The sequence below is a fragment of the Xiphophorus maculatus genome, unplaced genomic scaffold, assembly GCF_002775205.1.
Source record: "Xiphophorus maculatus strain JP 163 A unplaced genomic scaffold, X_maculatus-5.0-male Unplaced_Scaffold_BN222, whole genome shotgun sequence".
Classification (NCBI taxonomy): domain Eukaryota; kingdom Metazoa; phylum Chordata; class Actinopteri; order Cyprinodontiformes; family Poeciliidae; genus Xiphophorus; species Xiphophorus maculatus.
This window is the reverse complement of record NW_019369818.1, coordinates 15,532-34,729: the sequence shown is the minus strand read 5'-3', so window position 1 is coordinate 34,729 and position 19,198 is coordinate 15,532. Positions and strand designations below refer to the sequence as shown.

Sequence of the window (19,198 nt, the reverse complement as noted above, 5' to 3'; positions counted from 1 at the left end):
AACACTCATCTGCCTAAAGATATGCTAAATAATAACTAAAATGTGAAGATGATGGTTTTAGCTGTACAACCTTATGTAGATGACTCAGTATTAATACATTTTATTTAAACGCATTTATTAACAAAGAACCCGTACAAACAAGATAAACCATCAGAAAGTTAGACAGTGCAGAGTAAGAAGATTTGAAAAGATGAGTTTTTAGGCATTTTTTAGTTTCCCGAAACAGGAAGAAAATATTGAAAAGGGAAAAACATAAACAAGATCAATTTTATTATCAAAAAAGATCAAATTCAGTATTTACAAACAAATCATTTGATTGAAAAACAAAACAAAAAATATTAAAAATCTGAGGTTTTCTGTGAAAACAAAAAGACTCTTGAAGGTTTTCTGTTTATAAAACGATGGCGAGCGTTTCCGCCACCATCTGGATCGCCCTGAGGGGATCGACGACGTCTTTCAGTTTGTCCTTCCTCAGAACCCAATCCGGTACAAACCTGAACGACACAAAAATATGGAGCTAAATTAGTCCCAACATTCACAGTAAGATTTGCATCGTGTTGTACAGAACAGCGAATAATGTCGTACGTTTACAAATCTTCTTTTACACTTATTACGTCTTATTGCACACATGCAGATTTTACTGTATGCTTTGTGAATCTTTCTGACACTAATTTAGCTCCACAGAAAACAGCATTTTAGTTTCCACAGAACCAAAAGTCCTGTTTGGGTTTGTACAGATCAGATGCTGCCTACTTTGGTGGCGGTTTGGATTTGCGCGGCGTTGGCGGAACAAAGAAGCTCCCGTTGATCGAGGCGTTGATTCTCTGCCTGGTGATGCTGCGCTCTTCGTCCATTTTGTGTTTCCGCGCGGTGAGCCGGTAGATGCTGCGTAATCCGGTCCAAAACTTTAGGCAGCTTCACCACCTCCTGAGGGAAATGGATTAAATTTAAATGTTTTCGTAAGGATTAGTGGGAAGATTTTTTTGTCTGCTTCAGACCTGAGCGCGGCGCTCGTCCTGCAGCAGCAGAGCGAGAAGGAAGCAGGCTTTGGTGAAGATGCTGCCGCCCCTTTTCGGCCACCTTGTCCCCGGCTTCTCCCGGTATTTCTGCAGTAAATCCAGCAGCGTTTCCAGGGAGTTTTTCCACCCGAATACACCGCCTCTATGGTCAGGTGGTACTGAGGGAAAATACACATTTGAGTGTTAATAGTTAGATTTGAACCATCTTCTCTGATTGATCTCTGATTAAATAAATTAATTAATCACATGACAAATTAAAACAAGCTCAATAATTTATATTTTTTTCTTCTTTCTACCAAAAACAGGATGACAAAGTCAGACAATATATCGTTTATTGCAAAACTTCTGGGACAATTTATCGTCCTTTTAAGGCCTGAAACAGTTAGATAGATACACTAATAACAGCTTATAGTACTTTAATTATTACGTAATGTATGACTATTAGAGATTTTTTAAGCACCAAAAATACTTTATTTTAGCCTTGTTGGTCTTTAATTTGCATTTGCCGCATGTACTACCAACATCTTCCACCAGAGGGCGCAGTTCAAAAAAGGATTCAATACAGGAGGGCTTATGAAAAGTACAACTAGAGCCTGTTTTTGTAAAACCAATAAAATTAAGGAAAAAAACCTGAAAGATTAAGTTGGTAAATTTCAATCAGCTTTTGTAAACAAGTTGAGATTTGTATAAAAATGAAAGATATTCATAGTCAGAAAAGCATCGATGTTATGAACCGGAGACGTCAGTTGTACCTTGGAGAGGTTGAGGAGGATCTGGACGGAGAAGGTGATGACCTCCATGCAGGGTCCGCTCCGGTTGCAGCTGCGTATCAGCGTGAAGATGACACCGGTGGCGTCGCTTCCCACCAGCCGCTCGCAGCACTCTGGCGACAGCCTGGTGGCGGCCTCTGCATAAAAAACGTTTCCATCACCACTCAGCCGACAGCAGCGAGCGAAAACAATCCAGTCCTGGTCTTACCGAGGTTCTTCAGGGCCTCCAGGATGAAGGAGAAGTGTTTGTATCGGAGGAGATACTCCAGCGCAGAAGAGGTTTTGTTGCACAGTTTGTCTTCCTCTCGTACTTCAGCAGAGATTTTGCGCAAGCGGAGCCTCAGCTTCACGAGTTTGGGTTTGTCGCTCAGCATGCGGGAGCGGTGTCCTCTCCACAGAGCCTGCAGGGACACAGGATGGAGCCGTTTGAGCCTCTGATACGTCAACCGGACCGTGGAGTTCTGGCCAGAGATTTAGACTAATTCATCACCTAATTTGGGGCTTTTAATGATTTATCTTAACAGTTTTTATAAAATATTTAACTTAAAGTTGCACTTTATGTTAAACACAATGACTACAACAATCTTAAACATAAAAAAACAAAAGTATTTTAAGATTACCGAGGTGGGAACCGCTACCTGAATAAGTTAGTTATGTTAAACCTTAAAGCAAAATCAAAACATTAGCTTGGCTAATGCTAAAGTGCTACACCAAAACGTATTTAGCGGAAGCTAATGCTATAATGCTAGTTAAAAACCCATTCTGAAACCAAGAGTCAATGCACTGAACGATATTCTTTCAATAAGGAAATTATGCAAAACCCTGTTTAAGTTTGGTTTTACAGTAATTTAGTTATTTTTTTAGTATTTGCTTGCTCTATAAAGTTTTTAAAAAACACTAAACAAAAGGAAATGGAAATGCTGAGTTAAACTTTAAAGTAAGATCATGAATATAAACAAACCAGCTGCAGGGTTTGTATCAGTCGATAAACAAAATTTCACAAATGTCAAACTTTATTCAACTAAAAACTTCCAAAATGACCAAGTAAATTTGCTCTTCAAAGTTTAGTCAGTCAGCTTAAGTACAGACTTAGCTAATGGTAGCGTTAGCTAATGGCACAGGCAGCGTTAGCTTTAGCCTCACCTGAGCTTTGACGATTCCTCGTTGAGCCCTCTTCTGTCGCCTGTCCAGGAGGAATTTTCGGGTCACTTCCTGGATGACGGCGGCGGCTTTGTGGCGGCGCGCTAACCAACGCCTGACCACTCTCTGGACCATCACCACCTTCCTCCTGTCCTCCAGATGTCGTCTCCTCTGCAGCCTCGCTCTAACCCAACGCTGAGAAAAGCCCAGAGAACAGTTTATAGTCGGGTGCTACGCTCCTAAACCCAACAGTACATCACTGGTTCTGGTTTCCGGGTGTACCTGTATGGTAACGACCGACTGGATCTGTCTTTTTGCTGATTCCAAAGCCCAGTGGGCTCTCAGGGCTCGTTGGATCTTTATGGCCTGAGGTGATGGAAAACCGCAGCCGTAAAATGGAGTCTCTGCTCTGCCCGGGCTGCCTCCAGGACCTGAAACCAGCCAGCATGAATTCAAAGTAAAAATCACAGAATTTGGTTAGATTCCTCCCAGATATTAAAATCTAGACACGACTTGGTTTATGGCTACCTGTCGTTTTTCCTTCCAGGCTCGGCAGCATCTCTGAAGAGTGACGACAGCCTTCCTCATCAGCGAGTATCTGTTCTTCATCACTTTGGCTTCTGAAGTGGCTCGATATTTCCTCTGAATCGTGAGAGCGGATGATTTCAGTTTCAGGTACCGTTGCCGTTCACGGTGGACTCTGAAGGCGCTCTGGATGACGCTGGCAGCCTCTCGCCTTTTTCCGATCATTCGTCTGGACTTTATTCCTCGATATGCAGCCTGAAGAACGATGACGGCTCTTCTAACATCTTGGTAACGCTTTTCCTGAAGTTCTTTACATTTCTGCGCTCTAAACCTCTGCTGTATGACAGTCACTGCCCAGCATCGTCTCTTATAGTCTGTTTGCTGTTTGTGTCTCCTGAAATTAGCTTGAATGATGGCAGCGGCTTTGTGCATTTTTGCAATTTGAGTCCGTGCATGATGGCCTCTGAAGGCCGCCTGGAGGACGACAGCAGAACGTCTAACATCCAGGAAATGTTCTCTATCTCGCCGTTGGAGAAGTAGAGAAGAATGAAAAACAGACAGCTGCCATAACAGGAAGGCGTCTCCATGTTTATCCTGCTACCAACCAGGGTATCCATTACACTGTGATTGATGATGAGATCAGTGCAGAGAAGTTCCTGAGCTTGGTCAAAGACCGCCGCAAACATAAGTTAATGCTGCAAAATTCTTGCTTGGTTGACATATGTGGATATGAGGTTTTCACAATAAAAAATGTGAAAGTGGTGCTTTAGTTTTGTGTTTAATCAGTAATTAAAGCACTAAACTTTGCTTCTAGTCCTTGAAAGTTATTGATATTTAAACTGAACAGTTCTGTGATAACGTGTAATTTAATTTTGATTAGAAGATTAAAATGTGGAAAAAGTTTTCTACAGTAGAAACCGGATAAAAAATACACACTTTTATTTTCTCACTAGAAACTATTTATAATAAGAAGTACATTGTGCCTTTAAAAAGCTAACAAAAACATACTGGAAAATATAGATTACAACATTCTTTGTTTTAACTGACAGCCATCTTGACAGGCAGTTGCTATGACAACAATAAACAACCACAATACTAGTACATTACAACTTTCACTCATTTACAATTTTTGAGTTTTAAGCCTGATATTAACAACGAGGCTTAATCAATCCTAACCAACTTTCAACAAGATTTATAAATCAATAGTTTTAGTTTTTATATTTTACTTTTCATATTGTTTACATCGATTTATTATAAATTTTCTTTCCCACTCTCTTTTTCCACAATACAGAAGAAAATAAATGTTTGACTAAACAAGCAAAATTAACTTCCCAATGTTTAGATATTGAAAAAAGTTCTATAGATTATCATATATGGCCCGTGTGTCAAACTCAAGGCCCGAGGGCCAAATCTGGCCCGCCATAGCTTTCTATGTGGCCCTCTAGACTCCAAATCATAGCAATGGGCCCCTCCAGTTTTTACAAATAACCGCAAAATTCACACAACAATCAACAGATCCCTCATGTTTTCTGACTTTATCAACATTTTTTCTGAGTTTATTAACATTTTTTCTCAAAATTGTCCATAAACATTTGGGTTCAAGTGCCTGCTGTCTCAGCCTGACCTGATGCCAAGTTATAGTCCATGACCGATAGAGAGATTAATAAAAGATCACATTTAACATCATATGTTAGCGCAAATATTGTAAAAAATTCCTTACAGATATTTCTAACTTAGCGCCACAAATCTGTGATGATTGCAGAAAAGCACAAAAACAATCCTGGATGAACTGATTTGTGTGAAAAGATGTTCAATATTAGGTTATTTTAAGAAACACGTATTGATGCTGAAACACCTATTTATTGATATTTTAACAGTTTAATTGGTTTTCATCAATATGTTCTGGTGCAACAGGCCCTTTATGAACATTCAGGTTTTTGATCTGGCCCAAAACAGAAATGAGTTTGGATAAAAACCAGTGAATCCTGGACTATTTTGAATGTAACAAGAATGAAGAGTGAGATATTTGGTGGTGGAATGATGTCACACCGCCAGCAAAGGAAGACTCTGTGATGTCACTGGCGATGCAGTCTGTGATGTCATCAACTGCAGAATTGTATGTGACACAATTCTGCATATTTTTCATTGCTTGCAATATCACTGACCAGTTCAGACGTGCGCAAAGCTCTTTCCAAACGACGGTTCAAGTAATTTACGGCGACAGATTTTGGCTGAAGGATTTGAGGTAGAAATGTTTCACCAATTTGAGAAATACCGCAACAGGATGAGGGGACTCCAGGCAAGAACGGGAGTCTGGCAAAACCCCCAAGGCAGCTTCGCTCCTGCACACTTGGATATTTTACACGGGGAAACCCAAAGACTGGACTCCAGTCTGGAAACGGAGAGCGCCAGGTTAGAAGACCTGAGAGCTGAAAAGGACAAGATGTTTCTGGAAATGTCCCATAAGATCGCGTCCCTGCAAGACAACGAGAACGTCTGCAGGAAGAATTGGCTGAGCTCAAACATTCATATAGTGAACTCAACGGTAAATATCATAGTGACGTTTCTGGACTTAAGCAAGACCTGGAGAGATATCGGCAGGAGGCGAGACATGAGAAAGACGCCAATATAGAGAGAGAGAGAGAGAACCTGAACCTAGTCAACAATCTGAGAGCTGAGAAGGAAGAGCTCTTCCAAAGAATGGCAAGAAAGATCTTTATTCTGAGACACAGGGACAGGCAGATGTTCCATGAACTGGATCGGGTTCATGTTTCACATGAGGAGCTTAAATGCAGATATAGAAACGACACAGTGGATTTACAGCAGCAGATTGAGACTTACCAACAGAAGATAAGGCAGGACCAAATGGCTCTTTTACAGAGACAAAAGGCAGAAAAACTAATTTGGGATATAAACCGATCTGCGCTGCAACAACTTGAAAAACTTCAGCAGCAGGTAAAGGAGGAGAGAAAAGCACATCTGCAGACAGTAGAGAAGGCGAAGGCGAGTCTGGACAACCTGAGATCTGAATATGCCATCCTCCAAAATAACGCAACAACAGAGATTAAAATCCTGCAAAACAGAGAAAGCAGTGCCCAGGCTGAGCTGGAGAAGGTAAACGGTTTGTACCAGCAGCTCAACTGTCAGTATGAAAAGGAAGTCACTGCATTTAAACATGACGCAGAGAAATACCAGCTGGAAATAAGTTGCGTAAAAAATGATTTACAAAGAGCGAAAGAGGATCTCCTGCTGCTGAGAGCTGAGGAAGACGGTTTCCCAAAAAAAGACATCACAGTTTCCCAAGAGAAGGAGGAAGACTTACAGGACCAAGTGGACCCAGTTGATGTCGTAAGTGAAAAGGTTTCTCCAGAGGAGAAAAGCTCAGGAGAACCGTTATCAGGTTGTTCCACAGACCCAGAATCCTCAGAAGAGACCAAGATCACTGGAGAAACCGTCCTGGAGGATTTGGACAATCCGGATGTTAAAATCATGCAGGACGGTAAGAAGAAAAAGTCTAAGATTTCTTTTTGGAAAAATTACGGAAGACTCTGAGATGGCAGAAGCCAAAAGAAAAATAAAACAGTGAAGACAATCCAGAACATATCTAATGTTCTGGATTATGATGATATTCAGAGAAGGAGAAAGACGAGCAAGAGAGGAAAGAGGACTCAAACTCATGGAGGTTGTAGCCTCTGTGTACGGGGCGCCAGGCCACGCTCCGTCAAATTTAAAACGTTAAAGTTTTATCCCCATTGACAAACTAGATAATAGATCCCTTCCCAACTCAATTGGAAAAAACGTGGGCAGCACGGTGGTGCAGCGGTTAGCGCTGCGTCTTCACAGACACCATCTGTGTGGAGTTTGCATGGTCTCCCCGTGTTTGCGTGGGTTTTCTCCGGGTGCTCCGGTTCCCCCCACATCTCCTAAAACATGTCGGTCAGGTCAGTTGGTCACTGCAAATTGCCCCCAAAGATTTGAAGAAACCCCAAACACATGTGCAGCTTTATTGTTAAACTTTATAATTAATTGAATTAGCCGTACGTTAGCCCTTTTCCTTCGCTGTTTTAGCGCCGCAGCAACACTGGGCTCAATTTTTATAGCAACGTATTGATTTAAGAGTTAAAATTTCTTCTTTTGATAGTAATGATTTCTGTTTATTTCCACTGTACTTGTGCTTTTATGGTTTGTCCTTTAGTTTATACCGTTTCTACTCACTTTTTATATTAAATTGCACTGAATTGTAGCTTTTAAACTGTTTAAATCTGTATTTTAAAGAAGATTAGCAAAAGGATCATGCAGTGGCTTTTTTAGTGCGACTGTGGCTCAGTGGGTAGAGTGGTTGTCTTGTGACCAGAAGGTTGTAAGTTCAATTCCAGCTTCCTCAGCCACATGTAGAGCTGCCCCAGGGTGGGGCACTTAGCGGCAAGTTGCCCCCCGACCTGCATGTGGGTGTAAATGTGACTGTAGTGTGAAGCGCTTTGAGTGGTCAACATGACCAGCAAGGCTCTACACAAGTTCAGTCCATTCACCTGCTTTTCTTTGATAAATCCTGTTTTTCTTTTTATACCAAACTTTAAAAAGTTGATTTAACAGGTTTGGATTCTTCAGGTTCCAGGATGTTAAATTAAGATTAGAGTTTAATCTGTACATAATATTAGATGATAATTGTTATCATAATTTAATTCTCTGAACCATAAAGAAACCCAAACTTGTTTTATCTGGTTTGTTTGTTATAAGAACAAAACAGGTTTTATAAAAAATAAAAGTTACTGTGATCTTTCTGTTAGTCTTTATTTAGAAATACAGATTCAAGGTAGTTTAACAAACTTAACAAAAAAGTGCAATTTAACATGAAAAACTGTAGAAAAGGGAAAAAAGAAGAACAATCCATGAAAGCATGAAAACAGAAAACTTAATCAGAAATTATTTCCATTACAGGAAGAAATCAATTCTTAGATCAATACTTTGTAATAAATATGAAGCTTTTGTGTTGTTGAGCTTATGTGTTGTCTGCTTGTATAAGAGAAGGAAAAGGGGCTTAGAAATGAATAATTCAGTTATTTTTGTAACCAGTTTATGGTAAGACAGCAAATTATGTTTTGTTTAGGACGTTACTTATAGGTTTTGTTTGTCAACCTGGGTTTAATTCCCAGTCCTGCAGATCTGCTGCATGTCTTTCCCTTCTCTCTCCTCCCAATTTCCTGTTCAACTTGTTAATAACGGCCTAAAAAAACTTTATCAGAGCCTAAAAATCTGATTTGAAGAAGGTGGGGGGCTGGTTGACCTTTGATGACCTCTAGAAACATTCTTTATGTCTTTAAAATTATAGCGGCACAAACAAAATGTTTGCTGCACAAACGTTTGACACCAAATGTGCCTGATTTGAAGAAGGTGGGGGCCAACTTCACTCAGGTCTATTTACCTGCTACTTTACCCGCCACTGGAAGTTTCTTAAAAGTTTATCTGTTAGTCTGCAGCTCATGTGACCAAACCAGACGAGGAGATGAAAAGTTAAAACACTCAATATTGTCTTGTACACAAGTTCTGGTTGGGTAACAGCAAGATCACTGAGTCTTCTTAAAGATACATTAGATGTTTTAGTTAATTTTTTTTCTCCAAAGTGTGGTGTTGCAAAAGTTTGAAAACATTTACCGTATTTTCCGCACTATAAGGCGCACCTTCAATGAATGGCCTATTTAAAACCTTTTTCTTATATAAGGCTCACCGCATTATAAGGCGCATAGAATAGACGCTACAGTAGAGGCTGCGGTTACGTTATGCATCCACTAGATGGAGCTGCGATAAAGGGAATGTCAACAAAACAGTCAGATATTTCAGTCAAACTTTATTAATAAATTACAAACCAGCGTTCTGAAAACTCCCTTCATTCCCAATATGAATAAAAAGCTGTTTTATTATTTTCCCGAGGTAAAGTCAGTGACGTGGTATTTTGGTGACAGTTTATCTTTTAACAACAGCAAGGTGTAACATATAGTGGAGGGGAACTTTTCCTCGATTCAATAAACACGTAAAAACAGCCTGATGCTGTTACGGTAAATCAAACGTTAGTGCAATCACAATATATATCCACTTCCACTATAACCATTGATTGGTTCATGTTAAATTCTCTGGCTGCTGCTCTGTTCCCGTGTTTTACTGCATCACTGATCGCCTTGAGCTTAAACTCTGTGTCGTAAGCTCGTCTCTTAATAGGAGCCATTTTGGGGTCTTTACACAAAACCCAGCATGCACCGCGCGCTTCTTCTTCTACTGGGGAAATGAAGTCGGCGGCTGCTTACCGTAGTTATGAGACCAGTTGTGGCTCAATATTGGTCCATATATAAGGCGCACTGGATTATAAGGCGCACTGTCAGCTTTTGAGAAAATTGAAGGTTTTTAGGTGCAACTTAATCCTTAATCTGGAGGCATCCAAGTAAACAAACAGCGTCTCTTCCTGATCTAAACAAGCAAACGTCCAGCATGAATCCTTTTTATCCATCTTCCATCAGTTCTTGCTAAGAAAAAGCTGAAAGCTTCAGCTGAAATCTTTATGGGCGTTTCTCCTGTGGAACAAGTCGAATTATTCCCCGTCAGTGAATGAGAGCAGAGAGGGTCAATCTCTCCACCCAGATGGATCAATTTCTCAATCTGGGTTTGTGTTTGGGAGATAATAACTCCACTTCAGAGGCAACAAAACCCGGTCAGCTGAAAAATAAAAAATAACCAGAAAAAAATCCCAGGTTCTCAAAATCTGCCTCCTCTCCCTCTGCTCATGGGAAACGTCGATGCAAAATCGCAGACAAAATGTGAGAAACTTTTATGTGTTAAATACATATAAAAGTTTTAATCAGATTAATTAAGCAAAGTGAGTTTTCATGGCTCTCAGTTGTTCAGCATGTCTTCAAAGAAATCTGCAAACAGACAAATGTGCTGAGCTGGTGGCAGAGTTGGGGTAGTAACTAGTTACAATTACTCAATTACATTTACTTGAGTAATTTTATTATGAAGTATTTCTTGCTCCTACTTGAGTAAAATGTCTGGATTTTCTACCCACAGAATGAAAAACAAACAGGTTTTAACCCAAAGTTCACCTGACAGACACACACCTGCAGTTTTTATTAAAGTTTCATGAATCTTTTATTGAAAAAAAAATTATTTGGAAACATTTTATTTTGCCTGATTTTGTTATTTTTTGTTACTAATATGATTGCTGTCATTTTCATTCTTAAAATACCCAAATTTCCACTTAACTTTTTATTTTGGTCCAGGTAATGTAATTTTAAAATGATTGATAATTTGATCAGTTACTCAGTATTTGAGTAACTTTTTTACCAAATACTTTTTACTTTTACTTTAGTAATTTCTTGGACGGATACTTTTTACTTTTACTTGAATAAAAATATGTTGAAGTAGTTCTACTTTTACTTAGTAGCTGCCTAGAAAGGTATGTAGGCAGCTGACCGGCTAACCAGCTAGTGCAAGTTGCAAACTGTTGACACAAAATATGATTTGGTCAAATTTAATCAGAAACAGGAATGAACTTAAAAAAAGAAGAAAAAAACTGATTTCAGAAAAATAAATAAATCAAATGTAGCAAAGAAAACAAAGAAACTGATTTGATCAAAAATCTATTTCAGCAAAAAATAAAATACAGAGAAAAACAAAATCAGATTTAACAAGAACTAAAACAGCTGGCCAGTGTGGGGAAGTTTTACCAAATACTTTTTTACTCTTACTTGAGTCATTTCTTGGATGACTAGTTTTTAATTTACCTGAGTAAAAATATCAAGTAGTACTACACTTGAGCACAATATTTGGGTACTCTGCACTTCTGGCTAGTTCTAGTACTTAAAGCAAACTAGACTGTTAAGTAGATCAGCAGTGGTATGGAGCAAAATTGGGGTCAAAAAGTTTTGCCAAAAAAATTTGATATTGTGAAAAAAAAAGAACTGTAAAGCAGCTATTTAAGAAAAAAGACTGAAAGAAACGTAAAACAAATACTTGAAATGGAAAAAAAGAAAGTTTGAGACTGAAAAAAGATTTTTTTTTAAAATCTTGAAACTGTTGACATGTTTTCTCATTTGTTTGTTTTCTGTTGGTTTATTGCGTGTTGCATCACGTGAAATGTCTAACTTAACCCACCTTTGTCAATTAAAATGTGTGTCCTTCTAACACAGATGTGACATTTATCGCTGTGCCAAAAGTGAATCTGCTAACAAACTAAAAAAATGATTTAAAACTGAAAAAAGTTTCTACAATGAAAAAAATCTTCAAACTAAAATAATTTGAAACTGAAAGTTTTGGGGAAAAAGTTTCTAAATCTGCAAACGAAAAAATAATTTGAAAACAGTTCAGAACTACACTGTTAGACCTTTTATTGTAATTTTACTGTAATTACCATTCTACAGTACCTTTACTGTTATGATATTTCACAGTTAATTTTTACTGTGAGTGCTTTACAGTTATAACTGCATTACTGTAAATGTAGTTTCTAGTATAATACAGTAATTGTATTTTATAGTAAAGCTGGTCTACTGTAAACTTGTTTCACAACATAATGTCAGAGTTTTACTGTAAATTAAAGTTTACATTTCTTTAAGATAAGAATATTTTACCATAAACCGAAAAATTTCATAAAAGAAATTTTAGTCCAAGTACTGTGAATAACAGGTATTTATTTTCAGCAGATTTGTAGAAATAAAATCCATTTACATATTCGCAATGTCATAAAAAACAATGTCACAATACAATATAATGTGCTGTAAAACAACAAAACCATAGAACACATTTCCTACATCAGAAGAACTTTTATTCCATTCGTCAAACAAAATCAGTGGGATCCATCTTGTGGAAGCTGAACTGTAAAGAATAAGACAGACAATGTGGGAGGTCATGAGATGGTCAGGAAGTTATCTACATTTTCAAATCGACAGGAAGGTTGACAAATTAAGCTGAAGTGACAATGTTCACATGCATAAAATCTTTGTCATAAAGCAGCATTAAGTTGATAATTTGTTTTAAAAAAAATCAATTGGACTGAAGTGATAATAGAAGCTGCATAAAGAATGAGCAGGACTGGCTTCACTTCAGGTTTTTGGATTGTTTATGGCAAAAGCAGTCAGTCAGTCTTCAGTAATTCAAAAGATTGCGTACTACAAATGTCCCCAGGGGACGATGAAGTACAACAATCTTTTTAGTCATTTTGTTGGTGCTGACGGATTACTGCAAAGGTGTGCCTAATAAACTGAAAACTGCATAGTATAAAATACACCACACTTAAACAACTACACACTTATATATTTCTGTGATTTATTAAGAGATGCAGCGACATCCACTTTTTACCACGGACACAGAAAAGATGCAGGCTACTCTAAAGGGCTATTGTGTAGGAATCACATGGCATTTATAAATTATCATTAAAATCATATTAAAAAGGCTAAAGTAAAGTCAGAGCATGCAAGATAGGAGGAAAAGACAACAAAATAATAAACATTTACATTTGGTAAAATACTTACCTAGTTGGAAGTCCTCCATTCAAATTCAGCAAGTCGTTGGAAGAAGGTGGTGATCTGGGAGTTGACACTGACTACTTTCCTCTTGACAAGACTTCCCGTCTTGCGGCTTGTACCGACTTTGGCTGTGCATTTGGTACCAACATCTGGATTGATCCTCACAAAGAATCTTTTAACAGAAATAAAATATATTAATTGTATTTTTTAATGAAGACGTATAATACAGCAATCAGCTATGGTTCTTCATCATCAGTCAAACTGTCATTAAATTTAATTCATAAATGGCTTGGTGTAGAGTACTTGCCATTGTATCATCTCCAGTGTGGTGGATGCTGACTCCTGATACTCCAGATTGAAGACAGAATATGACCCAAGAAAGACAGCAAGGACGCTGGCAAAGTCATGTAGTTGCTCAGGCTGGAAAAATACCTTCTCCTCCATACTGACCATCCACCGGGTTGCAGACATCAAGCTATTTCCTAAAATAGACAAACCCTTCTCAGGCTAACGCTAGTGAGTAAAAGTACAGACTACCATAACAATTACATACATTGCTACGAAAAAATTATAGTGATAGAAAATATTCCTCTTACCAAGCATGATTACCCTTGGTGTAGTGGGTAAGGTCATTTCCATTTCAACAGACATCTTGGTGGAAGATACCTTTAAAACATAAAAGGAAAACTCTCTTAAATATGAATTACTGGTAGTAATTTATATTTAAAGGGCCAGTTCACCCAGATTACAACAGGTTTTTGAGAACCTCATCCCGGAGACTAGACTAGACTTTACCCCTACATCCTGCTACCACTCTGAAACAGCAGATGTGAATGACAGTTTGTGGGGCTAAATGCATTTTTTAAAGCATTACATTCCACAAGTGTTCAGTCTGACTTCTGCAATGGCGGTGACTCCTGTGCATGTGGGACCTGAATGCAGAAAATGTTCTGAAGGAAGCAGGACATTGCTCTATTCCACATGCAAACCGATAATTAGCTGTGTGTTGATGTTTCTTCACATGACTACAAAATTCTGTAAATTCTGAAGTACAAATGCTGCAGAATTTACACCTGTACGTAGTTGCACCTGTTAGTACTGACTTAACTTTAAATTTGCAGGAGCATGGTTTAAACATGTGAACAGTCCTTATATGTAACCAGGGTTGGAAATTAACTTTTTTGTCCACCTGCCACTGTGGCTGAACCAACTCAAAAAATAACAGAAACTACTTTAATGTTTTTCACCTTTGTCCTCATTTACAGACTCTTATACACTATGTTGGAGATGTAATGGTACTTTAGCAGGCTAACCAGCTGTAGCAAGCTCAAAGTTATAGATTAGGTTAGCTGCTCCTCTACATTTCCAGACTATTTTGTGGCTTCAAATATGTTTGAAGAGCTTTTTACCTGTTGTCTTTTGAAGAGATGAAGCTATGTTAGCAGTCAGCAGGACAGAACTGCACAGCCACTTGGAGGGAAAAAGCTTGGGAGTTAAAACAAAAAGGTCATCTGAAGAAAAGGGAAAAAAAGAACAATGTTAGAAATTCATCCTTGCTGACCTACGTAGCTAATCTGCACTTTTAACATTTGCAAGATCATGGTTTAAACAAATGAACAGTCATTACATGTAAAATAAAGAAAAGGGGGAGGATCAATTATTAGTTATGGTTATATTGTTCCACAAAGGATGTAGCAACAATGCTAACAGACACTGAGCTCATCTCAACCTAAAGCCGCCCGAGGAAGATTAAGCGGCAAAAGTCAAGCTAAAACCTTCAACGGTAAAATTAGCACCTTAGCTAACGTTAACACCAAACCAGCTCAAAAAATAACAACATCATATTTCCCTTTCTTTCACCTCATTTACAGACACGTAACTTATAAGGTTGCAATATGCCAGTTATATAAAACACCAGAGTTAGTAACGTAAAGGTACGTTATTTTACCAGGCTAACCAGCACAAACGAGCTCATGCTATAATGCTAACTTATAGCATGATGCTATAAGCTACGTTAACTCCATCTAAAATGTACATTTCCAGACTAGGCTTTGGCTTCAAACAGTTTTCTAAGAAGTGTTTTTTTACCTGTCTTGAAGAGCTGAAGCAGTGTGAGCCCACAGCACGGAGACAGAGCTGCACTTGGAGAGAAAAAGCTTCGGAGTTTAAACAAACGTCATCAGAAAACAGTTGGAAGCGAAGCCACGCTTGATGACGTAGCTAGATAAACTGCACGTTAATGTTAGCTAGGATGTGAAAAAAACAAAAGTACATGCTCTCTTTCTGCCTTAAAAATATGTTAACCACTAAAGGAGTAAAAATACAGAAACAGGGAACCACGATGAAGCAGCTATGATGACGGTTGGAAATCAAATATAATTCTTACTGTATATTATCAGTACAGTACCACTACTGTAATGTGTAAACAGTAAATTACTGCAAATTCAAAACATACAGTAAGTTACTGTAATACTATGTACTATACCCATAATGCAATGCAAATTACAGTAACTACTTGTAAAGATGTCTTATGGTAGTTTTACTGGGCATTTTGTGGTATTTAACTGTAGAAAATACAGCAAAGGATAACAGTGTACTTTTCAGATTCATATTTACTTTTCAGCAGAGCTCAGAACTGACAGGGTGTTTAATCATGACAACACTTAGAAACAAACCCAAAACTAAGTTTTTTGTTTTCTTCTGTAAAAACACTCATCTGCCTAAAGATATGCTAAATAATAACTAAAATGTGAAGATGATGGTTTTAGCTGTACAACCTTATGTAGATGACTCAGTATTAATACATTTTATTTAAACGCATTTATTAACAAAGAACCCGTACAAACAAGATAAACCATCAGAAAGTTAGACAGTGCAGAGTAAGAAGATTTGAAAAGATGAGTTTTTAGGCATTTTTTAGTTTCCCGAAACAGGAAGAAAATATTGAAAAGGGAAAAACATAAACAAGATCAATTTTATTATCAAAAAAGATCAAATTCAGTATTTACAAACAAATCATTTGATTGAAAAACAAAACAAAAAATATTAAAAATCTGAGGTTTTCTGTGAAAACAAAAGACTCTTGAAGGTTTTCTGTTTATAAAACGATGGCGAGCGTTTCCGCCACCATCTGGATCGCCCTGAGGGGATCGACGACGTCTTTCAGTTTGTCCTTCCTCAGAACCCAATCCGGTACAAACCTGAACGACACAAAAATATGGAGCTAAATTAGTCCCAACATTCACAGTAAGATTTGCATCGTGTTGTACAGAACAGCGAATAATGTCGTACGTTTACAAATCTTCTTTTACACTTATTACGTCTTATTGCACACATGCAGATTTTACTGTATGCTTTGTGAATCTTTCTGACACTAATTTAGCTCCACAGAAAACAGCATTTTAGTTCCACAGAACCAAAAGTCCTGTTTGGGTTTGTACAGATCAGATGCTGCCTACTTTGGTGGCGGTTTGGATTTGCGCGGCGTTGGCGGAACAAAGAAGCTCCCGTTGATCGAGGCGTTGATTCTCTGCCTGGTGATGCTGCGCTCTTCGTCCATTTTGTGTTTCCGCGCGGTGAGCCGGTAGATGCTGCGTATCCGGTCCAAAACTTTAGGCAGCTTCACCACCTCCTGAGGGGAAATGGATTAAATTTAAATGTTTTCGTAAGGATTAGTGGGAAAGATTTTTTTGTCTGCTTCAGACCTGAGCGCGGCGCTCGTCCTGCAGCAGCAGAGCGAGAAGGAAGCAGGCTTTGGTGAAGATGCTGCCGCCCTTTTCGGCCACCTTGTCCCCGGCTTTCTCCCGGTATTTCTGCAGTAAATCCAGCAGCGTTTCCAGGGAGTTTTCCACCGAATACACCGCCTCTATGGTCAGGTGGTACTGAGGGAAAATACACATTTGAGTGTTAATAGTTAGATTTGAACCATCTTCTCTGATTGATCTCTGATTAAATAAATTAATTAATCACATGACAAATTAAAACAAGCTCAATAATTTATATTTTTTTCTTCTTTCTACCAAAAACAGGATGACAAAAGTCAGACAATATTATCGTTTATTGCAAAAACTTCTGGGACAATTTATCGTCCTTTAAGGCCTGAAACAGTTAGATAGATACACTAATAACAGCTTATAGTACTTTAATTATTACGTAATGTATGACTATTAGAGATTTTTTAAGCACCAAAAATACTTTATTTTAGCCTTGTTGGTCTTTAATTTGCATTTGCCGCATGTACTACCAACATCTTCCACCAGAGGGCGCAGTTCAAAAAAGGATTCAATACAGGAGGGCTTTATGAAAAGTACAACTAGAGCCTGTTTTTGTAAAACCAATAAAATTAAGGGAAAAAAACCTGAAAGATTAAGTTGGTAAATTTCAATCAGCTTTGTAAACAAGTTGAGATTTGTATAAAAATGAAAGATATTCATAGTCAGAAAAGCATCGATGTTATGAACCGGAGACGTCAGTTGTACCTTGGAGAGGTTGAGGAGGATCTGGACGGAGAAGGTGATGACCTCCATGCAGGGTCCGCTCCGGTTGCAGCTGCGTATCAGCGTGAAGATGACACCGGTGGCGTCGCTTCCCACCAGCCGCTCGCAGCACTCTGGCGACAGCCTGGTGGCGGCCTCTGCATAAAAAACGTTTCCATCACCACTCAGCCGACAGCAGCGAGCGAAAACAATCCAGTCCTGGTCTTACCGAGGTTCTTCAGGGCCTCCAGGATGAAGGAGAAGTGTTTGTATCGGAGGAGATACTCCAGCGCAGAAGAGGTTTTGTTGCACAGTTTGTCTTCCTCTCGTACTTCAGCAGAGATTTTGCGCAAGCGGAGCCTCAGCTTCACGAGTTTGGGTTTGTCGCTCAGCATGCGGGAGCGGTGTCCTCTCCACAGAGCCTGCAGGGACACAGGATGGAGCCGTTTGAGCCTCTGATACGTCAACCGGACCGTGGAGTTCTGGCCAGAGATTTAGACTAATTCATCACCTAATTGGGGCTTTTAATGATTTATCTCAACAGTTTTTATAAAATATTTAACCTAAAGTTGCACTTTATGTTAAACACAATGACTACAACAATCTTAAACATAAAAAAACAAAAGTATTTTAAGATTACCGAGGTGGGAACCGCTACCTGAATAAGTTAGTTATGTTAAACCTTAAAGCAAAATCAAAACATTAGCTTGGCTAATGCTAAAGTGCTACACCAAAACGGTATTTAGCGGAAGCTAATGCTATAATGCTAGTTAAAAACCCATTCTGAAACCAAGAGTCAATGCACTGAACGATATTCTTTCAATAAGGAAATTATGCAAAACCCTGTTTAAGTTTGGTTTTACAGTAATTTAGTTATTTTTTTAGTATTTGCTTGCTCTATAAAGTTTTTATAAAACACTAAACAAAAGGAAATGGAAATGCTGAGTTAAACTTTAAAGTAAGATCATGAATATAAACAAACCAGCTGCAGGGTTTGTATCAGTCGATAAACAAAATTTCACAAATGTCAAACTTTATTCAACTAAAACTTCCAAAATGACCAAGTAAATTTGCTCTTCAAAGTTTAGTCAGTCAGCTTAAGTACAGACTTAGCTAATGGTAGCGTTAGCTAATGGCACAGGCAGCGTTAGCTTTAGCCTCACCTGAGCTTTGACGATTCCTCGTTGAGCCCTCTTCTGTCGCCTGTCCAGGAGGAATTTTCGGGTCACTTCCTGGATGACGGCGGCGGCTTTGTGGCGGCGCGCTAACCAACGCCTGACCACTCTCTGGACCATCACCACCTTCCTCCTGTCCTCCAGATGTCGTCTCCTCTGCAGCCTCGCTCTAACCCAACGCTGAGAAAAGCCCAGAGAACAGTTTATAGTCGGGTGCTACGCTCCTAAACCCAACAGTACATCACTGGTTCTGGTTTCCGGGTGTACCTGTATGGTAACGACCGACTGGATCTGTCTTTTTGCTGATTCCAAAGCCCAGTGGGCTCTCAGGGCTCGTTGGATCTTTATGGCCTGAGGTGTGTTGTTGCGCAACACCCCCCCCCTCCTTTCTGTCTCTACTCTCTCACTCTCTGCTTCCTCTTCTGAGAGGGGAGATGTGCTACCAGCTCTCCATCTAACGGGTTAATTGAGTTTCCTAAATCTGCTGGGATTTACCCTGTCCAGAACTGAAGTAAACTCTGTTTAAGCTGGTTTCGAGAAACGATTCGCCTGGTTTCTGACGGCCAACATCCAGGTGTCCCACCC

The 19,198-nt window shown here is 38.9% G+C and overlaps 1 protein-coding gene and 1 pseudogene across 1 annotated transcript; both read right to left on the bottom strand.

Moving 5' to 3' along the window:
- Positions 1-342: 342 nt before the first annotated feature.
- LOC111607985 lies at positions 343-3,886 on the bottom strand (annotated as a pseudogene).
- A 12,164-nt stretch (positions 3,887-16,050) lies between these two features.
- LOC111607984 (abnormal spindle-like microcephaly-associated protein homolog) lies at positions 16,051-18,958 on the bottom strand. The gene is made up of 7 exons (XM_023330135.1): positions 18,881-18,958; positions 18,602-18,793; positions 17,668-17,860; positions 17,442-17,596; positions 16,668-16,844; positions 16,422-16,594; positions 16,051-16,163 (listed from the first exon to the last, which is right to left on the bottom strand). Exons 2-7 carry the CDS (start codon positions 18,731-18,733, stop codon positions 16,061-16,063), a joined length of 933 nt encoding a protein of 310 aa, XP_023185903.1. The 5' UTR covers positions 18,734-18,793; positions 18,881-18,958; the 3' UTR covers positions 16,051-16,060.
- Positions 18,959-19,198: the final 240 nt, after the last annotated feature.